Genomic DNA, 19,608 nt, shown 5'->3' with positions numbered 1-19,608 from the left:
GCTTTTCCAGAAAAAAACCGTATACCCCCTGGTATGGAGGGGGTTCATTTCCGTTCCAAGGGGGTAAGGTTTGATATGTGCCGGAATTCCATAGGGAGATACAAAAATCTGTCAAAAATAACTGGAATTCCATGGGGGTAGCCTTTTAAATCCTACTAAAATTCAGAATTCCAGAGGGGTTTAAAACTGAAATTGCCTGGAATTCCAGGGGGTTACAGCATTTCCAGCCACAAAATGATGGACCTCCCTCAACAGGGGGTATACGGTTTTTTTCTGGAAAAGCCCAATAAGGGTTCGTGAATTTAAACTATTTACCGTTTGTCTACATTTTGTTACTTAGCATAAAAGTAATACCTATGATAATCTTGTTCTGACAAAACTTACTGTTCTTAAGAGAGGAAGCGATAATTAAATGCTTTGCAAAACAAAAAATAACCCCCTGTTTTTTTATGGCATTCAAATTATTATTCATGGATTCATTGGTATTTACAAATTACACGTTTTTTTATAAGAACAAACTACTAAAATAAGGCTTTGCGGACTCCGATTTTAAAGGAAAATTGACAAAAATACTCGAAAAATGGCGAAAATAAGAACATGGTAAGAACATGATAAGAACATTTTAGGCTTAAAACTCAAAAGTCAAGAACATTTCTACTAAAAATCTTTGTATCGAATTTTGAAACAGATATTATTATCATACAATCGCGATGGATTTGGGAAATATAAACTATACATGTTTATTTTTATAAAAACATCCAAAATTTTTGAAGTCTTTCGATGTTCATAACTTTTTGAGTTTTAAGCCTAAAAATGTTCTTAACATGTTCTTATTTACACCGTTTTTTGACTATTTTTGTCCATTTTCCTACGAAATCGGGTGTTTAAGAGTCCGCGAAGCCTCTAAATGTCCTTAACTTGTTCTTAGTATTTTGGCCATCGAATCTTTATGTTCTTATGCTACCAGCCTGAGCAACCAGCCTGAGCTACCAGCTCAATAAGTTATTTAAACGGGGGGACTAAATTTGGATCTAATACTGAAGGGATTAAAGATATTTTGGAGAGATTCTATAAGAAGTGTATACTACTTAATGTGTCGAAAGAACTCTTACTTTCTTGGCTAATCGATTCTTAAGTCGCTCCTTAATCTCTGATCAAACCAGAAGATTTTGAATTGATGGCTGAAGTGATATGCTAGCAGATTTTAGAGAAAGATTTTATGTAGCCTCGATCTGTCTTTGTGGAATGTTTTGACAATATTGCGCGCTTTAAGTTTTTTTGTGCTTACTAGTATGTAGGCTGCGCACATCCTCAGAATTTCTTTTGATATATCAAATTATAGCAAAGGGGATGCGTGAAGCCTAGCCAGTACACTTTTTTATAAGAACCAGTAAAATTGTCAGCTGTTCTTATTTTTAAGGCACTTTGAGCCTCAAATTGTTCTTATCTTGTTCTTATTTTTTTTGCGATTCTGAGCCTCATTGTTCTTATAAAATTGTTCTTATAAAGAAGTGTGGGACTTATAAAGCAACAGTAAAAATGTATATAATAAATTTTTTGTCCGAAGAATTTGTGTTAATTTTCCTAGAAAATTTTTAGATTTTAGAGAATATTTAGTTCTCTATATTTTAATTGGCTTTTGGAGGATTTTTATTTAACATGACACGATTCGACTCTGCTTACAAGTTAAAGATTACTTCACTTTATACAGTATTTTTTACACCCTCTTTCTTACCGCGGAAACCTGTAAATTTCCCAGCCTACGAAAAAAAGGAAAATTTCATTATACATGAGGAGCAAATGAAATTAAAACTAGTTAAATTTATATAAAATTCCGTCAACAAGATAAAAAATGATCAATACAACAACAACAACTTTTGATGTTTTGCCAAAATGACGTCATTTTTGTTAGCCATGGTATCGAATACCAATATTGACTCTCTCTTTCTACATGGATGGTCTTTTCGTCAAAAGTGCAAAAAAAACTTTTGTAGAAACGGTTTAAGTTTTCAAACCTACATACAGGTTTTAAAAAATGTTTTAATTGAGAATTTAAAATGTTTCATGAAGTTGGTATTTCTCTTTTAGGACATTCTGGAAACTGGCGTTAGCCCGTTAGATCAATGGTTTAAATTGTTGGAATTTGTCGATTTACCAGTTTATTTAACCTTTTTCTATATATCTTTATTAAATGTCCACCATGGTAAATTTGGATAACATTCTCAAACAGGGGGGGGGGGTACAGAGGCAGGGTACTAACCCATAGGGTACTAACTTGATTTTTCACTCAATTTCTTTTTAGTACCACCCTCCCATATTTAGTACCGGGTACTACTTCATTTTTGCTGTAAAAAATAGAGACACCACCCCCTAAAATCTTATATTTTACAGATTAGACCAAAAGAGAGGGTACTATGTTAGTTTTTCTGACTGAAATGGACAGATAATTCAAACAAACTATCATTGATTAAGTCAGAGGCGTTTGTCCTTTGATTTTAATAACACACTTCTTGACCATTTCGGAAGTTTTGTCTTCACAGAAATCAAAAAATTTCTCAAAAGAGTAAAAATAAGTTTCTCAATTAAAAAAAATTTCAAATCAAAAAAATAATATTTGAAAAAAGTCAAAATATTACAAAAGACTACTTTTTTTATTGAAAAAGGAGCAAAACTCGGTGAAAAAGTACCCAAATAGTACCCTGTACTTGCTAGAAGAGTGAAAAATACACACCCCCACCCCTAAAGTAGTACCGGGTACTAACTTTTTTGAAATGCAAAAATAGACACCACCACCTGGCTATGGGTTAGTACCCTGCCTTTGTACCCCCCCTGTCTCAAATAGTAAAGGGGTTTGGATTTCTATATGATTTCAGCAGTTTTGGTGTACACTCCTTTTTGTTTATGAGAACTAATAGATTTTTGATGAGACTCGGCTGTTCTTGTTTTTGGCACTTTGAGCCTCAAATTGTTCTCATCCTGATCTTATATACAGGGTGAAATTGAGGTATTTCAGACTTTATACTTACTACTTTAACCCCTATATTGGTTGAAATTTAGTAATTCCAGGCGCAGCATTGTTCTTGAATTACTCTTATTTTTTTGTCGATTACATGTTTTTTCTTCTATAAGCATAACGTTTATAAGCATAAGCAGGCTTAGTTTTTGGTAGCTAAACAATAGCTCTATTGTTTAAGAACAATAGAATGCTGAGCATAATGCGAGCCTGGTATAGGAGTAGATACTTGCTTGTTAAAAAACATGTACGAGCCTCGTTGTTCTTATAAAATTGTTCTTATAAAAGAAAAATAATGAACTCACATTTATGAGTCGTAATCATTGATATTGTTGATGTTGATTTTTTTTGGGTTGTGAAAACGGTCGGTGGAAATTTGTAGGCCCTTTAGATTTGCAGTTTCTTGGTCTTTCAAGAATTGTTTTTGTAAGAATAAAACATTTTAGATTTCGTAATGATCTAGCGTACAGAAATGGTTTTAGCGGGTTCTGATCGAAAAGTGGTTGGGGGAAGGGGTCGTGGTCGAGTGGTAGCGCACTCGCCTCCTAACCGGAAGGTTGTGGGCTCGAGCCATTGACTTCCAAGCCCGCGAAGGGCTAGACTCGAGACTCCTTGATGAGAAATGAAGCCACTTATTTCCCATCCAAAACGCCATCGCGTGGTTTTTACACAAATGCTGGATTGAAAGTAAAATCTATCCCTAGATTTCAAAAAATTCAGTCCTCAAAAAAAAAGTAGATGGATACAATCCGTCGTCATAATTGCAGCGCGTTCTAGGTGCGTTCTGGATGGGAAATAAGTGGCTTTTTCTTGCTTGGGAAAGGTTCAAGAATCTACTTTAGCCCTTCGGGCTTTAAACTCAATGGTTCGAGCCCAATGCAAAGGGATAACGTAACGAGGTCGTCTATCGCATCGCATCGCATCGCTAGTTCGGGTCACGGATAGAAGCAACCCTTAGGATGGATGTGAGTTCGGACCCTAAACATAGAATTGTTAGATAAAATAAAAACGAACTTAAACGATATTACTATGGTTTACATGAGGAGTTTTAACGATGTATCTGTGGTTTTTCTATATACGTATGTGATAACTATTTAGCAACAAGTTAAACAACGAATTTCTGCTTTGTAAGACTTATGTTTCATGTTGGTGTTGAATTTGAGGAATGTTTGGGAACAAGGTCGTTACTTTTAAGGCTTTTTTCGGATAGCATAGGATTACCGAAAGGTACATTAGTGAAGTTGTCGGTGAAATCACTACGACGAACGAAAATTTGACAGGCTAGTGAGTTTCAACCATATTATCACTAGCCTATTACATTTTTCGTCCGTCGTCGTGATTATCCTGGTATGCTAACCTCAATACTATCAAAACTTCATTGACCTTTTGGTGGATGACCCAAGTATAAGTAGCGTGTTGATCACTTGACTATGACTAGGGGAGGTGAAAACGTGAAGGAACGAGAAGGGTGGGTCCTATCAAGTTGCAACTAAAAGGGTGTGTCCATATTACACCTCTACTGAGGCTAGAGATGGATGGACTGGATTGAATTTATGCTCGTGTGGACTCTAACCTTTTAGAAAAAATTTAACCGAAGAACATAGACAATGTTGAATTCGGCTTAGATTTAAAAGTATATACAGTGGAACCTCTAATTAGCGGACACCATCGGGGAAAGGGGTTAGTCTCCGCTAATTAGAAGTGTCCGCCTTTTAGAAACTTTTGCTCTCGGAGCTCCAATTTTGAAATTAGGCCATCCCAGGGTGTCGAAAATACAAAATTGGGATCTAAAGTACTTATCTGAATACACTAGGCCATAGAAGAGCTCGAGTGACTGGCAAGAGGTTAAATCGAGGTGGTGGGTACGGACTTGAAGTACCAGTGATTTTCTTTGGCCCACCTAAATTCGTTGAATGGGTCAAGGGAAAACTGGAAATTTGTAGAAATAATTTGAATAATAAGACTAATAAGTGCTTGAAATAAAAATATCTAAAAATTTTTTTTCAATTTTGGACGTCTGTGACCCGTTTGATATTCAATGTCCGCTAATTGGAGAGCTAAAATCGGGGTTTTGGCCATTTCGTGCGAAAAAATTTGTTGGCTAATCAGAGGGTCCGCTAATTGAGTGTCCGCCTTTTAGAAACTTTTTTATGAGGATTTGACTAGGAAACGGCCAGGGAAAATGAAATTGTCCGCTAATCAGAAGTGTCCGTTAATTAGAGGTTTTACTGTAGACATTATTTAGGCCAACACAATTTTTTCAATTTGTATTATCATCCGGTCCAAACTTTTTGAGAAATATCCTAAAATCCTCACTCAAACTTGATAAGGAAAATCACCTTTGGCTTACACTTCTTCCACTTAACTTTATATGTCAAGATATCACATGATTTGTCATCAGGCAATGGGATATGTTGAGGCACATAATATTAATCTTTAAGCACTCGTGGTCTCGGTGACATGCTCTTGTAAGGATTTTTTATAAGAATATTTGAAATTTTGAAGCCTCAAAATGTTCTTAACTTAACTTCCTAAGAAATTGTGTGTGTTTTGGAGTCTGCCAAGCCTTAAAATGTTCTTAACTTGTTCTTAAAGTTTTTGCCATCGAAGCCTTGTTCCTACATAGTTTGTTCTTACAAAAATGCGTGTATTGTGTTAGACCCGGGGTAGCTAGAAACGAAAAGGGTGTCGAACCAGGTGATAAAAATGAAGTTTGTGACCTTTTCTCACTTTCACGATACCTTCACCACTCCCACGACTGGGTGTCTCTTTGAGAATGACCATTGAGTTTTCTTATTTTTGAGGAGATTCTTTTTTGAACTTTCATACAAAAAAAATCAGTTTTCCAGCGTGCTTTTCGGCACTTATTAGAAATAGGGTACGGATGTGTTCGATGGTATAAGGACCCTCACTCCTGCGTCTCAAAAGGTTGATTTTTGAATTGTTTATTTTTGGTTCGAGTTGATTTGCGGGAAATCGGTTCTGAATTCTAATGATCTACACTTAACTTGTCTATGATAATATTTTTACACGTTTTCTTTTACAAGAACAAACTAGTTAAGTTAAGAACATTTTAATGCTTTGTGGACTCAGAAACACCCAATTTCTTAGGAGAATGGTAAAAAATATTCACAAAATGGTGAAATTAAGAACATGTTTAGAACATTTTTAGGCTTAAAAGTCAAAAAGTTAAGAACGTCCGAAGGCGTCAAAAATTTCGGATGTTCTTATAAAAAAACGTCAACATTGTTTGATAGAGAACGCGTACGAACATAAAATAACAACAGACTTAGACACTGCGGTTTCAATTGTATAAATGGTATGCATTTAAGCATCTGTATGTTTATAAGGAACTTGAGGCTGAAAATAGTCCCGAAAAATAAGTTGTTAAGAAATTGCTCGGACTGAGAAACAAGGTTAGGAACAGTAAGAATTACAATCCGAACTTACTAGCTAAGTTACTAAGGAACTCGATAAGTAACTTTCAGGTTGAAATTCTCTGGAAAATAAAGGACTCCAGGCTCGGAACCAAGTTAAGGTTTGTTATATGAAAGGATAGTGAATGTATTATTTACCCTCTTTACAAAATAGAAATTGAGCGATAAAGGCGTTCGGTATTATACGGAAGCACCCGGGACGAGATGGAGTTTTTACAATTTATAAAATAAAACTAGTGGCAACGCCCGGGCTTTTTGGCGTGCTTCCATATAAAAAGAAAGTGCAGTACTGTAGGACAGCTACAAGTTGATGAGCTCTTTTACCATCTATTAGTTCACTGTCATTTCTTACGATTCCAAATGTTCTAGTCATGCTAAAATGACGTTCGGGTGGTATTAACTTGCAATTAGTATTACCATAGTTCATTTTTCAGTTTCCTAGGTATTATTTTATTTTTATTGAGTTGTGATCTAATTCGTTTAGATCAATAGTGTGAGAAACATATACGTATTTTTTGAAATAAGAACAGGAGCCTTCGAATGTTCTTAACTGTTTGAGTTTTAAACCTAAAAATGTTCTTAACATTTTCTTATTTTCACCAATTTGTCAGTATTTTTGTCTATTTTTCTAAGAGATTGGGTAATTAGAGCCTGCAAAGCCTGAAAATGTTCTTAACTTGTTCTTAACATTTCGGCGATCCAAGCCTCGTGCTCTTATATAGTTTGTTCTTATGAAAAACGAGTATAGAGATGTGCCATTTGATGTGCTAATATTTGAGTTCTATCTCTCATCCCTCTCTATCAACTTTCTTTTTTCGATTATTTTGAAAAACCTAGAAACCTTGCCAAGGTGAAAAATCTGACTTTGGTTCTTGAAATCTACTACACGTTTTTTTTATAAGGAACACGTTTATAAGGAACTCGAGGCTGAAAATGGTTCAAAAGATAAGGAATTGTTAAGGAACTGCTCAGGCTGAGAATAAGAAAACAAGTTAAGGAATCCGATTTTTGCGAATTCAAACTTAGCTATGTAAATAAGGTACTCGATAAGGAACTTTGAAGCTGAAATTCTCTGTAAAATAAGGAACTCCAGGCTCAGAGCAAAGTTAAGGTTCCTTATAAAAAAAACGTGTAACATGGGAAAAATACGAAGGAATTCCTTGTTGGTTATAGTTTAAATGTTTGTTTTGTTTTCCTTGTTCCTGGGTCTGCCAATGATGGACTTGAAGAAAGATAGCCGCAAATAAGGTACACTGTCTGTCGAGAATCACCCTATATGTTTAAATCGAAGAAGCTATATTGAAAATGTTCAGAAGTTGGTTTTAATGAACACATTTTTCGAATTGCTGGAAAGATGTCGAAAGTTTTCAATAACTTCAATAATTTTGGAGAGTATTCAAATGTGCTATATCTTTTCTGATATTATTTTTCACGAGTTGTCCACTAGTTGGTGAATGGGTGAGAAAATGATATCAAACGATTTACAGTGGATGGTTTGTGTTTATTACGAGTTGTAAAGTTACCAGAAATAAAAGAACAGTTGAAATCAGTTATAGGATAAGATATTGACAAATTCTGCCCGATAAGTTAGTATGCTTCTCTATCCATCATTTATTTAGACGTGCATCCATATCCGCACGTTTTTCGGGTTAGGCACAGAAATCAGCATTTGTTATTTTCTCCTCACCGTGTGATCAAGTGTTTTTTTTGCGGGAGGGTAAGAGCCATTAGTTTTTTAGTGTCTGTTTATGTCACCTGATTATAGATAAAAAAAAATCAATATCCCATACTTTCCTTAATCAAGTCATAGCATATTTTTTCGTCATGTCATTTTACCCGAACGACCTGAAATATTTTTCGTTAGTTTCGTAATAAGAACAGAATGATTACTTTGTGATATCGTTATGACGTATGTAAAACGAAATGTAACATTTGTTAAAACCATCAGGAGTTTCTCTCAATTCAAGGATATGTTTTTAATACATCTTTTAATGGTAATTCTTCCTGCAAACTCATTTAACACAAAGATGACTTAATCTTATTAGAAAATTTTTCTCACGCTGCATGCTGTTGTCTTTTAGCGTTGACACGAACTAAATTTGTGTATATAAAAGTAGATTAACGACCACAGTCAAGGGCTACCTGTAGACTTTCTTTTACTATCACTGTCTCCAAAAGTTAGAGGAGGCTCCATCCCAGGGGAGGGGGTACTAGGGTGGTGATCAACATTGTGGTGATCTGACCATCATGTGTCGTCCTTTTGTTACAAATTGTTTGGACTATCTTAAAATAAATTTCTACAGTTATACAGGGACCCTTAGAGAAACTTTTGTCAAAATCTTTTGTCAAAATCTTTGTCGATTTTCACTCGATTTTTGTCAAAATTTTGGAAAATCGCGACCCTTTGAGAGAGAAAATTTTGAATTTCGTGATCTTTGAATTTCGTTATTTTTGGACCCTTACAGAGACTCGATTTTCTTTTTAATGATTTTCGTACCCCTTTGAGAGACTTTCGAGGGTTTGAAAAAGGAACCCTTATGGCTCGCACATACCCGGCACCCATTTTGCCCGAGTACCCCCCCCCTCAGGATCAGTATCGATCTAAAGGTTGTTCGGACTACGATCCTTTTGAACTTCAACGGTGCTGACTGACTTTGAAATCTGATATCAAGGATAAGAAATATCCAATCCTCTAAAAGGGGGAGGAGCATCTTGATTTGATACCAATGATGATCTAAAAAATGACGGATAGGCAATACGTCGGCTTAACGTTTATGAATTACTCTTTTTTAGAAGAGAGTCATTTTTAGCCTCGATTAAACACGGCAAGGTTTTCTATAAGAACTATATTACAGCTAAATCAACTAAGTCGGATATTATATTAAGCAATAATTACTTAACGTCAGCCAACTTGAAGAAGCAATATTTTAATTACGCATAATTGATTGCGAAAATTAGTCATTTTCTCATCAACCAAAGCTAAATTTGATCATCGCTTTTTGTCCCCTTTTCTTTCTAGTTTGGTTTCGGCCATGGGTTAAAATGATTCTATTATGTTTGATGAGTTTTGTCCCTAAGCTCAATATGTTTTCAATTTTAAATTGCATGCATTTTGTTATAAGAACCTATAAACTCTGCCTTTAGATCGACTGTATTATTTTTCGAATTTATCAGGCTGAAATATTCTTATCCTGTTCTTAGTGCTCTCTGTAATTTATTTACTCTTCATAAACTCTTAGAAGAAGTTTGAGACTTATATTTTCTTAGTGACTTGTACCCAGCTGGCACACAACGTTATTTCAACGTTCATCTAACGTTATATGGACGTTGTGAACGTTAGATAAACGTTAAAACAACGATGTGTGCTAGCTGGGTAAGGCTCAGATAGCTCCTTAATGTGTCTTGGCTAAATTTCTTATAAAAATTACTCTCATCAAAAATAGGTATTTCACTCTGAATCATCTCTCGTAAATACAAGCAAGGAACGTCATTTTAAGTCTGGAGAAAATCTCAAAAAAATTGATCAAAATGTATTACAATTAATTGATTTTCAGATAACAATCATCATAAAAAAATACCATAATATTATTACAAGCTATAAAAGCTATAGTATAACCATTGTTTACATTTTACCACACTATGGAGATAATGGCACGAAACAATGGGAACACTGAAGCTAAATATTATGGAGATAACAACATGTGGAGAATGAATAATAACAAGTCGGAGGCAAACTGTGAAGTATTGAGTTTTGATAATGAGAAATACAGCCCTGCAACGAGGCGAAAATTCAAAGACATTTGTCAAGAGAATCCACTATTTTATCAACCTCCTGGTATTATAGAATCAGCTGATATCATAAACACAAAAACTAGTGGTAATAGTACAGCGGTTAAAACTGATTCGAAATTGAGAGATGATGATGGTAAGAATGAGTGGGACAAATGTAAACAAACCAATGACACGAAAGTTCATGATGATGATGGTGCTTGTAATGATTTCGTTGTAATCGAGGAAACAAAAAGGACTCGTGATCTGGTCGCTTTTTTCAACGGAAACCAGACTGAGAATCGTCAAAACGAGGCTGGAAAACGACGCGTAAACGAGGTTACACGACGCGAATCTTATGCTAAAGGACAACTTTCGAAATCGAATGAAACACAAACTTTAGCCAAGGTATCAGAACCCAGAGTCGGATTGGATTTGAATGCGAACGAGACTGGACTCGAACAGAACCAGAACGAGGCTCTTGTTGAAAAATCACCCATCCCACCATATAACGGGCAACGGAGACAAAGTTTGACTGTCAACGGGCAGCTAGTCGAGTTTTCTTCTGAAGGACAATTTTCCTGGAAAACCCCAAACAATCGATTTTATTCGAACATTTATCGAGACCAAAACGCGATGCTATATTCCAAAGAAGTCGGGATCGATATCGGGGAAACAAACGAGGATAATTTATCCCGATCGGATTCTTTACCATTGGAACGTGAAAATTGTATAAACGAGATGAATAATAACGAACGAATTGATTTGGGTGATCGAGACCAGATTAAAGGATTTGAGATAAGCGAGACTTCGCTCAAGGACTTAAAAACTGATAATGTACATTCCACAAAGGATATGCAAGATCAAACTTTACCGAACCATCAAAACGCGAATATAAATTCTGGTGAAGATAAGATCGTTAATACTGTTTCAACCGATAAGCGAAATGATGAGACTCCAACACGTGTGGATTATCAAGACAGATGGTCTTTAGAAGTTGAATCATCAAGTCAAAATAATAAAGACACGTATTTGTTTGAACAATCGAGTCCAACTGATATTTTAAATAGGCCCGCGAGGAAATCTTCACATATTGAAGAAAGCTTGAACTCTGAAATCAATGCCGATGAACGTTCTTTTGAAGACTGTTATTTAGTATCTGTCTCGAAAAGTCCAATCGCTGACAACATCATATTCGAAAACTACCCTAAAACCAACACGGAAGACAATAAAACGAACCTCAAAAGTACAAACGAGAACGTTATGAGAGACTCTGGAATTTCGATTCCTGACACAGATGAAGTAGATTTGTCCGAAATTTACTTCGATCAAACCGATGTTGATCCTTTATCAGACACTTTAGTACCGCATCATTACCATAAATTGATTTCATTGACTCGCAGTGACTTTCTTAGTACGGGAGGAGAAACATGTGAATCTAACTTTGATCCGATTCTGGAACAAGAAGACTCTCCCATGCTTGCAGACCCTCGGGATGAAAGCCAAAACGAGGTACATACTATGATTGATAATTCATTACTTCAACCAGAGCCATCCAGTCAACACCAAGAGGATGCATCGATAGATGATCGTGAGTCTCTCTTAATCAAAACTGACACCCTGCAACCGTCTGCTCTTAATTTCACCGAAGACTTGCACCGAACCAGCCCTGTTTTATCACATAACCAAAAACGACCCAAATCACCTGCCAGTCAGAAATTATACCGTCGAAGCCCAGTTATCAGTCACAAGAGACCAAATTCTACACCGAAAGACTTCAAAGACAGTATACAAAATTGCAATAGCACTACCTCTGAAAATGATACTCTACACCAAAACCTTTACCAAATGGACAACGATCTACCGGCTAGAGCAGTAACCGACGTTCTTAAAAGCACTACTCCCAAACCCATTGAAGATACCAATCCAGCAGACCCTATTAATACAGAAACAACAACTTTCTCTCTTGATTCAGCTCAAAATGAAGTTTCCACATTTTCTGACAAAACAGACGAAAATGAGGGTCCACAATTTGAACAAACAGTTTTGAATGAAAACATTTTGAACCAAACAATATCAATGAAAAAGGTTAAACCCTTAAGACGAGTCACAGTTATACGTAAATATATCGAGCCTAAGAAATCAATAATTGAAAAAGGATTTTTGTTTAGTCAACAAAATGATATTGGACCAAATTCGAGTTGTAGACGTAGGTCTTTGAGTGAGAGTGACCTCTCGTTTTTGATAGGTGGGAGTGACAATTTACTACGAACGGACGATTGTTTTGAGAGTCATCCATTACGGTTGCATAGTCTCAGTTGCAGTGACTTATGTGATTACGAAGAAAATTTCCACCTTGATGAAAGCGAGTCGATTTGTTACGACTCAGATACTTTCAGTTACGACAGTGAATCTGGAAGTAACGATCTTAAAGACGAAGATTGCGAGCAAGATCCTATCATTGATGATAATCCACCGATCGTAAAAAAGAAATTAACTAAGAAAAAATCGTTTATCGGGAAGAGTATTAGTGTTGACTTACTTCCCGAAGCCGATCGTTATTTCTCGAATATCCGGAACCGGCGTAACGGGATTATAACCGACGTCGGACAAGACGAAAGTTTTGACGAAGTTACTGAAGACTACATCGGAGATTTGTTGGAGTTTAAGAAGTTCTACAAAAAGCCGAAAAAGGGACTGCGAATCGCGAAATCGGTTGAGAGCATCTTTCACGCCCCTTCAAAAGAGTCATTAAACGAACAAACTACCGGATCCAAACCAAAACGAGGATTTTTGTCGGGATTATTTACGAGAAGCGAGAAAATGGAGTATTCTCGGGATTCGGGTGAAGCCGACGATGACGGGGCACCGAATCCGAAAATATCCGTCGTTGGTGGGTCGGTGAAAAAAGTTGCCGGGGTAACCGAACTGTTCATCAACTCCCAAGGAGATGTTATACGGAAAATCGAGATCAAACGTATTCCAGGTCAGAGTCTTGGGTTTTTCATTCGATTTGGGAATGGAGTTGATCGCGTCGATGGGATCTTCATATCACGTGTGACATTGGGAAGTTTCGTCGATGAGAACAATTTGCTGCATTCTGGAGATGAGATTCTAAAGATCAATAAGGTATGTGTGATTTGAATACCCATTTCATCTTCCAAATTTCTTTCGGTTTTTATTTGACTTTATATATTTTAGTTTATAGAGTTGAATACCGTAGACGAGAAAGTCTTGAAAATGTTTTGCTTAAATTCAGTAATTCTGTGATTTGATTATCAATTTCATCTTCCAAATTTCTTATGTGCATTCTGCGGTCTTTTCGGTTTATGTTTGACTTTATATATTTTAGCTTATTCATGATATTCATGACGTAATCTTTTATACGGAAGCACCCGAGATAACCCGGAACTAGTAGCAAAATAACAAAAGACTAGTAGCAAATTTTGCCACTTATTAGTTGTTTTCTGCTGTGTCGATTGTCTTTAAATTCTACAAAATCAAAGAAACTGCTTAAATAGACCTTTTCATAAATTATGTCGCGAACATCACTTGCCTCGTATTCAAACAATCACCATGGTGATTATATTTCTTGAGACATTTTAAATGATTTTTTTATGAATAAAGAAAGTAGTTTTAATAAAATCCGCTGTGAGTTAATCACCATGGTAATAATTTCAGAACGAGGCAAGTGATGTTGGTGACTTAATTTATGAAAAGGTCTATTAGGTAATTGTAATGAATTAAGTCTTAGAACCAGTGAAGTCACGTCTCTAGATTTTTGCCAAAGATGTTACTCAAGATTTGAAAAAATGTAATGAATTTCATGTTTGTAACTATTCGTCTGTTAGGTTCATCATTTCCGCATTATGCATGAATTTTACAAACCTAATCTATGAATTCAAATGTTTGTCCTTTTGAGTCGTATTTTCAGTTGGTCATTTATGAAAATAAAACAGGGGTTCAAAGTATGACTAATAGTCATCTCGTCATAGGCTTGTTCATACTTGGATGAGCCCTGCTTATCTTGTCTGCCTACGTGTGAGCGTGTGAGTAGTGAGAAAGTGGTAATCACATGAATGAGCCCTTTGATGAGACAACTACAAGAGTTGAGTGGAACCTTTATCATGAACGAGTTAACCAGTACATCATAGCATCTGTTATTAGGAGTTTTCTGATAATATAGTATTTGAACTGGATAGAGGTTTAATCAGGTTTAATTGAAAATTGGTTTTGCCTAAAATATTTCAAAGAGGAGAGGATGAAGATTTTAATTTACAGTAGTGATTTTTCTCAGGTAAGCATATCATCAACTTGATTTGAATCGAAGAGAATCTAGGCTAAGATTTGATGGGAATTTAACATGATTTTATATACTTAAAAAGTAAAGAATGAATTTTATTCTACAGTAGTGATTTTTCGCAGGTAAAAAATATCCTTTCTCAACTTGATCTAAAAAAGTCTAAGAGTTTGATGTGAATTTCACACGGCTGATTTTCGAAGAAAATACATCCATTTCGATAGGTGCTGTCTAAGTTGACATTTCATGACGTCAATTCGTTTAATATAATACTATTTTACCAGGTCTTTCTAACTGTCATAGATGGGATCTTTTTCGTGTGAAATTTAAACAGCCAAAGCCCTTTATTTGTGTACAACATTAAGAATCGCAGAATCCTTTTTAAAAACTAAATTTGGTTCAATCGTTATTTAATTTGAATGGTTGTATCGCCTTGTATCGTTTTGTCTTAGATTTTATCTAGAGTTTTGGATATCTTCGATATGAGTTGTTAACTTTTTAGTTTAAGGCTCTTCTGGAAACACCCCTGTATCAAAGACTTGCCAGTTACTCGGTTATAACGGTTATAACCAATTCGGTACAAAATAAAAGTCTAAACGCCATTGAAGGTGGAAAGTTTCATGTTCTTAAGTTAGGAGATTTTAATAATTGAGATGATTCTCAAAGTTTTAATGTGGTTTCGCAGTGGGGACGAGGCTTGAGTTTAGTTTCCAATAAAGATTACAGAATTTCTATAATGCTTTCTTCACTTTTATCGATTTTACCCCGATTTTCTACCCCATCGGATGTGTGATATACTGGAATGTATTTTTTATTGTCGATTTAATGTTTACATTGAAATTTTACTACGCAAACTTACTTCGTATCTGAGCAGCCCTGCTTTCTTTGGGTTTTTTTTATTATTGTCAAATAAGTACGATTTTGTAAATTTTATTGAGTAATTTTAGCCTCAATACAATCACAATATTCTTTCTTTGCTCGACATATTGGAAAAATATCTAATTTCATTTAATGACCTAATGATTTAAATACTTGATTTAAGGATTAACGTAATCTTTCTGTTTTTTCTCACACATGTTTACACTCAAAACTTCCTTTCCAACGAAAGTCTCTCATGTTTTTGCAAACTTTTAAAGAATTTTGTGTCTTTTCTCACAAAAACCTTTTTTTTTTGTAAGCATAAAATTTGATTTGAACCACAATGGTCGAAAGTCTTATATTTCTCAAAGTTTGATTTAGTACATCTGACAAAGAATTTCAGCCAAAACTGCTTCTGAGTCTTATTTCCTTCGTAAAAAAATAAGGGATAACATGAGTGTGTAAGAAAATTGCATTCCAGAAATATTTTGTATTTTTTCTTACCATTAACATAAAGTGTAGTATGGAATTTAAAGTCAGGCACATAGTTGAGAATTTTTGATTTGTTTTCGTCCGAATGTGGTTTAGATGTCCTTTGAACCATTCAAAGTTGTCTTTGTGTGTAGCGTTCTTAACATTTTTTGAAAGTTGTTTTGATTTGTATGAACTTATTAACTTTAAGGGAAAAGATTTTTAAGATCTAGCTTCATCTCGCCTTCAAAAGCATCCCAAATTTATTCATGAATCTTGTCTTTAGATTCGTTGTCGAAAATCAACCTCACTTTTGCCTTGAGACTCTCGCTAATTTGAACTTTAATTGTTCGAATCTTTCTATAAATCGAACTTTTTTCATTACCCGCCAAGGAGAAACTTAAAACTTAAAAATACAATAAAATACTTTCTATAATTCGAATCACTCTGTTATTCGAAATAAGACTCCTTATTTGAGTTCGGCCTGGCGAGAGTCAACTGTATTCAAGAATTTTGACTTACAATTTTTTGTCGGAAATCAACCTCACTGCTGCCTTGAGACTACAATCCAAACTTTTAATACCTTAAAGGAAGAAATTTTGGCGGGAATTTATTTGACGGATGGCCAAAAAAGTTTTTAGAGGGAATTTAATTTGGCGGATGGACGAAAAAACTAAATTTGGCGGTCGCTTAAAAATTTAACCTTAATATGGCGTCAAAACAGCGAAAAAATAGCAAAAACACCTTAAAAGAGATCATGTTTTCAAAATGTTTAATTTGGCGGGAATTTAATTTAGCGGACGACGGAAAAAAGAATTTTCGGCGGGTACTTAATTTGGCGGATTTCAGTCAAATCCGCCAAATCCGCCAAATTTTCTTTCCGCCGAAATTTCTTCCTTTAAGGTATACTTTTATCAAATATTTTCCGAGGACCAGTAGAAATACAAAATTTCGAGGAGCTATTTTAACGAAGGAAAGTTATTTGTACCTTTCTCATAAAACATCGTTGCTATGTTACAAAGTTCTTTATAAGTGTAAGATTAAAATACATCTTTAGACAATCTATTATGTTTCATGATTGATCGTTGATCAGTTGGGACAGTGAATACCTCAGACCTTTCCCTTTAAATGCACTGTTCATTTCTTCATTGTCATTTGTAAATTTAGAAAGAAATTTAACCACAATCCTGTTTGGTATTTTTTTTTTGCAGATCAATGTTACCGACCGAACGTTAGAAGAAGTCGCCAAGATCATGCAAAGTTCACAAAAACTACTTCTCAAAACGAGATCCGCCCTACCCCTCCCTATGAACGCCAGTCCTCTCATACGAAACTACACTAAAAAACAACAAAAAGCTTCAGAGGACCCGAAGAATTATTCATCCCTAATGAAGATGGTATCCCAAGAGGACCAATCGTCGACCAAGAAAATGAACCGCACTATCAGCGATCCGCACGATGATCAATCCTCAGGTAATCACACGCCTGTCACCAGAGAACGCTCCGTCAGCCTTGATCATAAGGATAAAGTGTTCACGCGTGGACAAATGTATCGGAATGGACCAACCCGAAGTCCAGTGTATGACCGTAAGCTGCCTGCTATCCCGGACGAAAATACAGGAGGCGGTGGAAAGAGCCCCGAATCGGAAGGAGATCATCGAGCTTTCTCACGCGCGTCGAGATACCAAGCTGAAAAGAAGCCTGAGCCGAGTACATTATGTCCAACACAACCCAGCCATGTTGGAGCAAAATCACCTGGCTTGTTTCGTCGAAACGAGCGCAAGAAGAGCGGAGAGGGTATGTTCACAGCGCCGTCAAATGACAGCTTGTCGTCCATGTCAGATGATGAAAATGCCGGTGACGAACGACTTCACGTCTTTCCAAGTGACAACCCAACACCATCAGACGGGTTGAAATCGTATACCGGTAAATTGGCCGTTTCGATTTATAAAATGATTGGACGGTTATCTGGGATTGAGGCTGATTGTTATTGTACGATTGAAGTTGACGGCGAATCCAAAGCTTCAACTCAACACCAAAAGATCAAAGAACTTGTCAATTTTAATGAGAGTTTCGAAATCGAGTTACAAAAAGCATCAGTGTTGTCTTTCTTCATTTTTCATAAACACGGTAAGAAAAGTCACAAACTTGCCAGCCAATCACATATTTATTTGGAAAGCGTTTTAAGTCAAAGCGAGACTAAAAAGAAACTACTTCTTGGTACATCGAGTCATGTCCAAATGCGGATTAAGCTTAATTTCACTGCGGCGGAGTCGTACACGCAACGCTCTCACTCGTTGAGACAGAACGGTGTTTTCGGATTCAACTTAGCGAAAACGTTAGCTAAAGAGGAGAATACGATCCCGGTTATCGTGCGAAAATGTGTAGAAGAGATTGAGAAACGAGCTCTCGAGATTGTTGGGATTTATCGTATCAGTGGAAACGCGCGGAAGAAGAAACACCTTCGTGCCCAGTTCGAGGAGAATAGTTTAGCCGTCGATACGTCCAATGAGGATGAAGTTGATTGTCACGTGTTAGCTGGCATATTGAAAGATTATCTACGCGAGTTACCAAACCCGTTGATTTCGGACAATATGTATCATAACATCTATAATAAGGGTTGCGTTAAAAATAAAGACCAGAATAATTTGTTAAGAGAATTGTTGAAAGAACTGCCTTATACGAATCGAGCTACGTTGATTTACATCATGGATCATTTAAAACGTGTTGCTGCTAAAAGTGAAGTTAATAAAATGACTCATCAAAATTTGGCAGTTTGTTTCGGTCCCGTAATGATGTCGTCGCCTGTAGCAACAGCAGCCATGTTGGATTTTAAGAAACAGATTGACGCTCTGGAGTTTTTGTTGAATATATGGCCTGTTAGTGTTGAACTTCAAAATGGGATTTAGTAGTTATTTTGGTAGTAGTTTTTGTAAATATTTATCTTTTGAGGTCTTCTGTCAATTCGAGTCGGACATTATATGTAAGATTTTAACCAGTTTTACCTTAAAATCTTGCTTTACATTTTTAAGGTCTAAGTTAATTTGCTATCGGTCATTCAATTTACAATAAAGTCACGTAAAAAGCTTAAAAATCTCTCTGATTTCCTGAAACTGAAGTCAATTCGCTTTTAATAAGAACATTTTAAGAACATTTTTAGGTTTATGTAAAGGTTTTGTTTTTAAAAGGGTGATATCGTTTGCTTACTCATAAATTGGGAACATGAGATCTGTAGATTTATTGCAAACCAAAAAAGTTTGGAAAAAGACGATTTTCTCTCTTCTCTTTCTCTTTCTTGCGAAGATTCGTGAGGCACTTCTTATTATGTTAAATTGTATTTAAGATTTCCTTTAAACCCTAAAAACGTTGTATGAATTCTTTTTATGAGGCAAAAATTTTTACGAAATTTATATGAAAAATATTGAAATAGTATGCTTAATTAAAAATATCAAAAGATAAAAGATTATTTAGGACTCCTTAGATAATTGTTGCCCCTTAAGCTCTCAACACTTTTTAGAGGTTAAAACAGTAAGCAACTTGGATTGACGATTTTTGCTGTGCAAAGTAAACTCTAAATCGAGAAACTTAAATCAAAAATATCTATATACCCTACTCCCGGGTCCCTAATCCCCGCCAATTAATTTTTCGAAAGTAAGTGGATTAATTATCGCAAAAAAGATTTTTGCAAAAAATTTTGGAACATGCCGATTTGCGAAGATAAGTCCTCGCGAAATTTTCAATCCTTCAAAAAAAATCTCGTG

At 35.7% G+C, this 19,608-nt stretch overlaps 1 protein-coding gene across 1 annotated transcript; it reads left to right on the top strand.

Moving 5' to 3' along the window:
- The first annotated feature begins 9,990 nt into the window (after positions 1 to 9,990).
- On the top strand, positions 9,991 to 19,296 carry LOC136803571 (uncharacterized). Its single transcript, XM_067060307.1, has 2 exons — positions 9,991 to 13,347; positions 17,059 to 19,296. Exons 1-2 carry the CDS (start codon positions 10,090 to 10,092, stop codon positions 18,754 to 18,756), a joined length of 4,956 nt encoding a protein of 1,651 aa, XP_066916408.1. The 5' UTR covers positions 9,991 to 10,089; the 3' UTR covers positions 18,757 to 19,296.
- Positions 19,297 to 19,608: the final 312 nt, after the last annotated feature.

Source organism: Clytia hemisphaerica, unplaced genomic scaffold (genome assembly GCF_902728285.1).
Source record: "Clytia hemisphaerica strain Z4C2 unplaced genomic scaffold, Clytia hemisphaerica genome assembly, whole genome shotgun sequence".
Classification (NCBI taxonomy): Eukaryota; Metazoa; Cnidaria; class Hydrozoa; order Leptothecata; family Clytiidae; genus Clytia; species Clytia hemisphaerica.
Note: the sequence above shows the minus strand (reverse complement) of the source record. Positions and strands in the feature narration are given on the sequence as shown.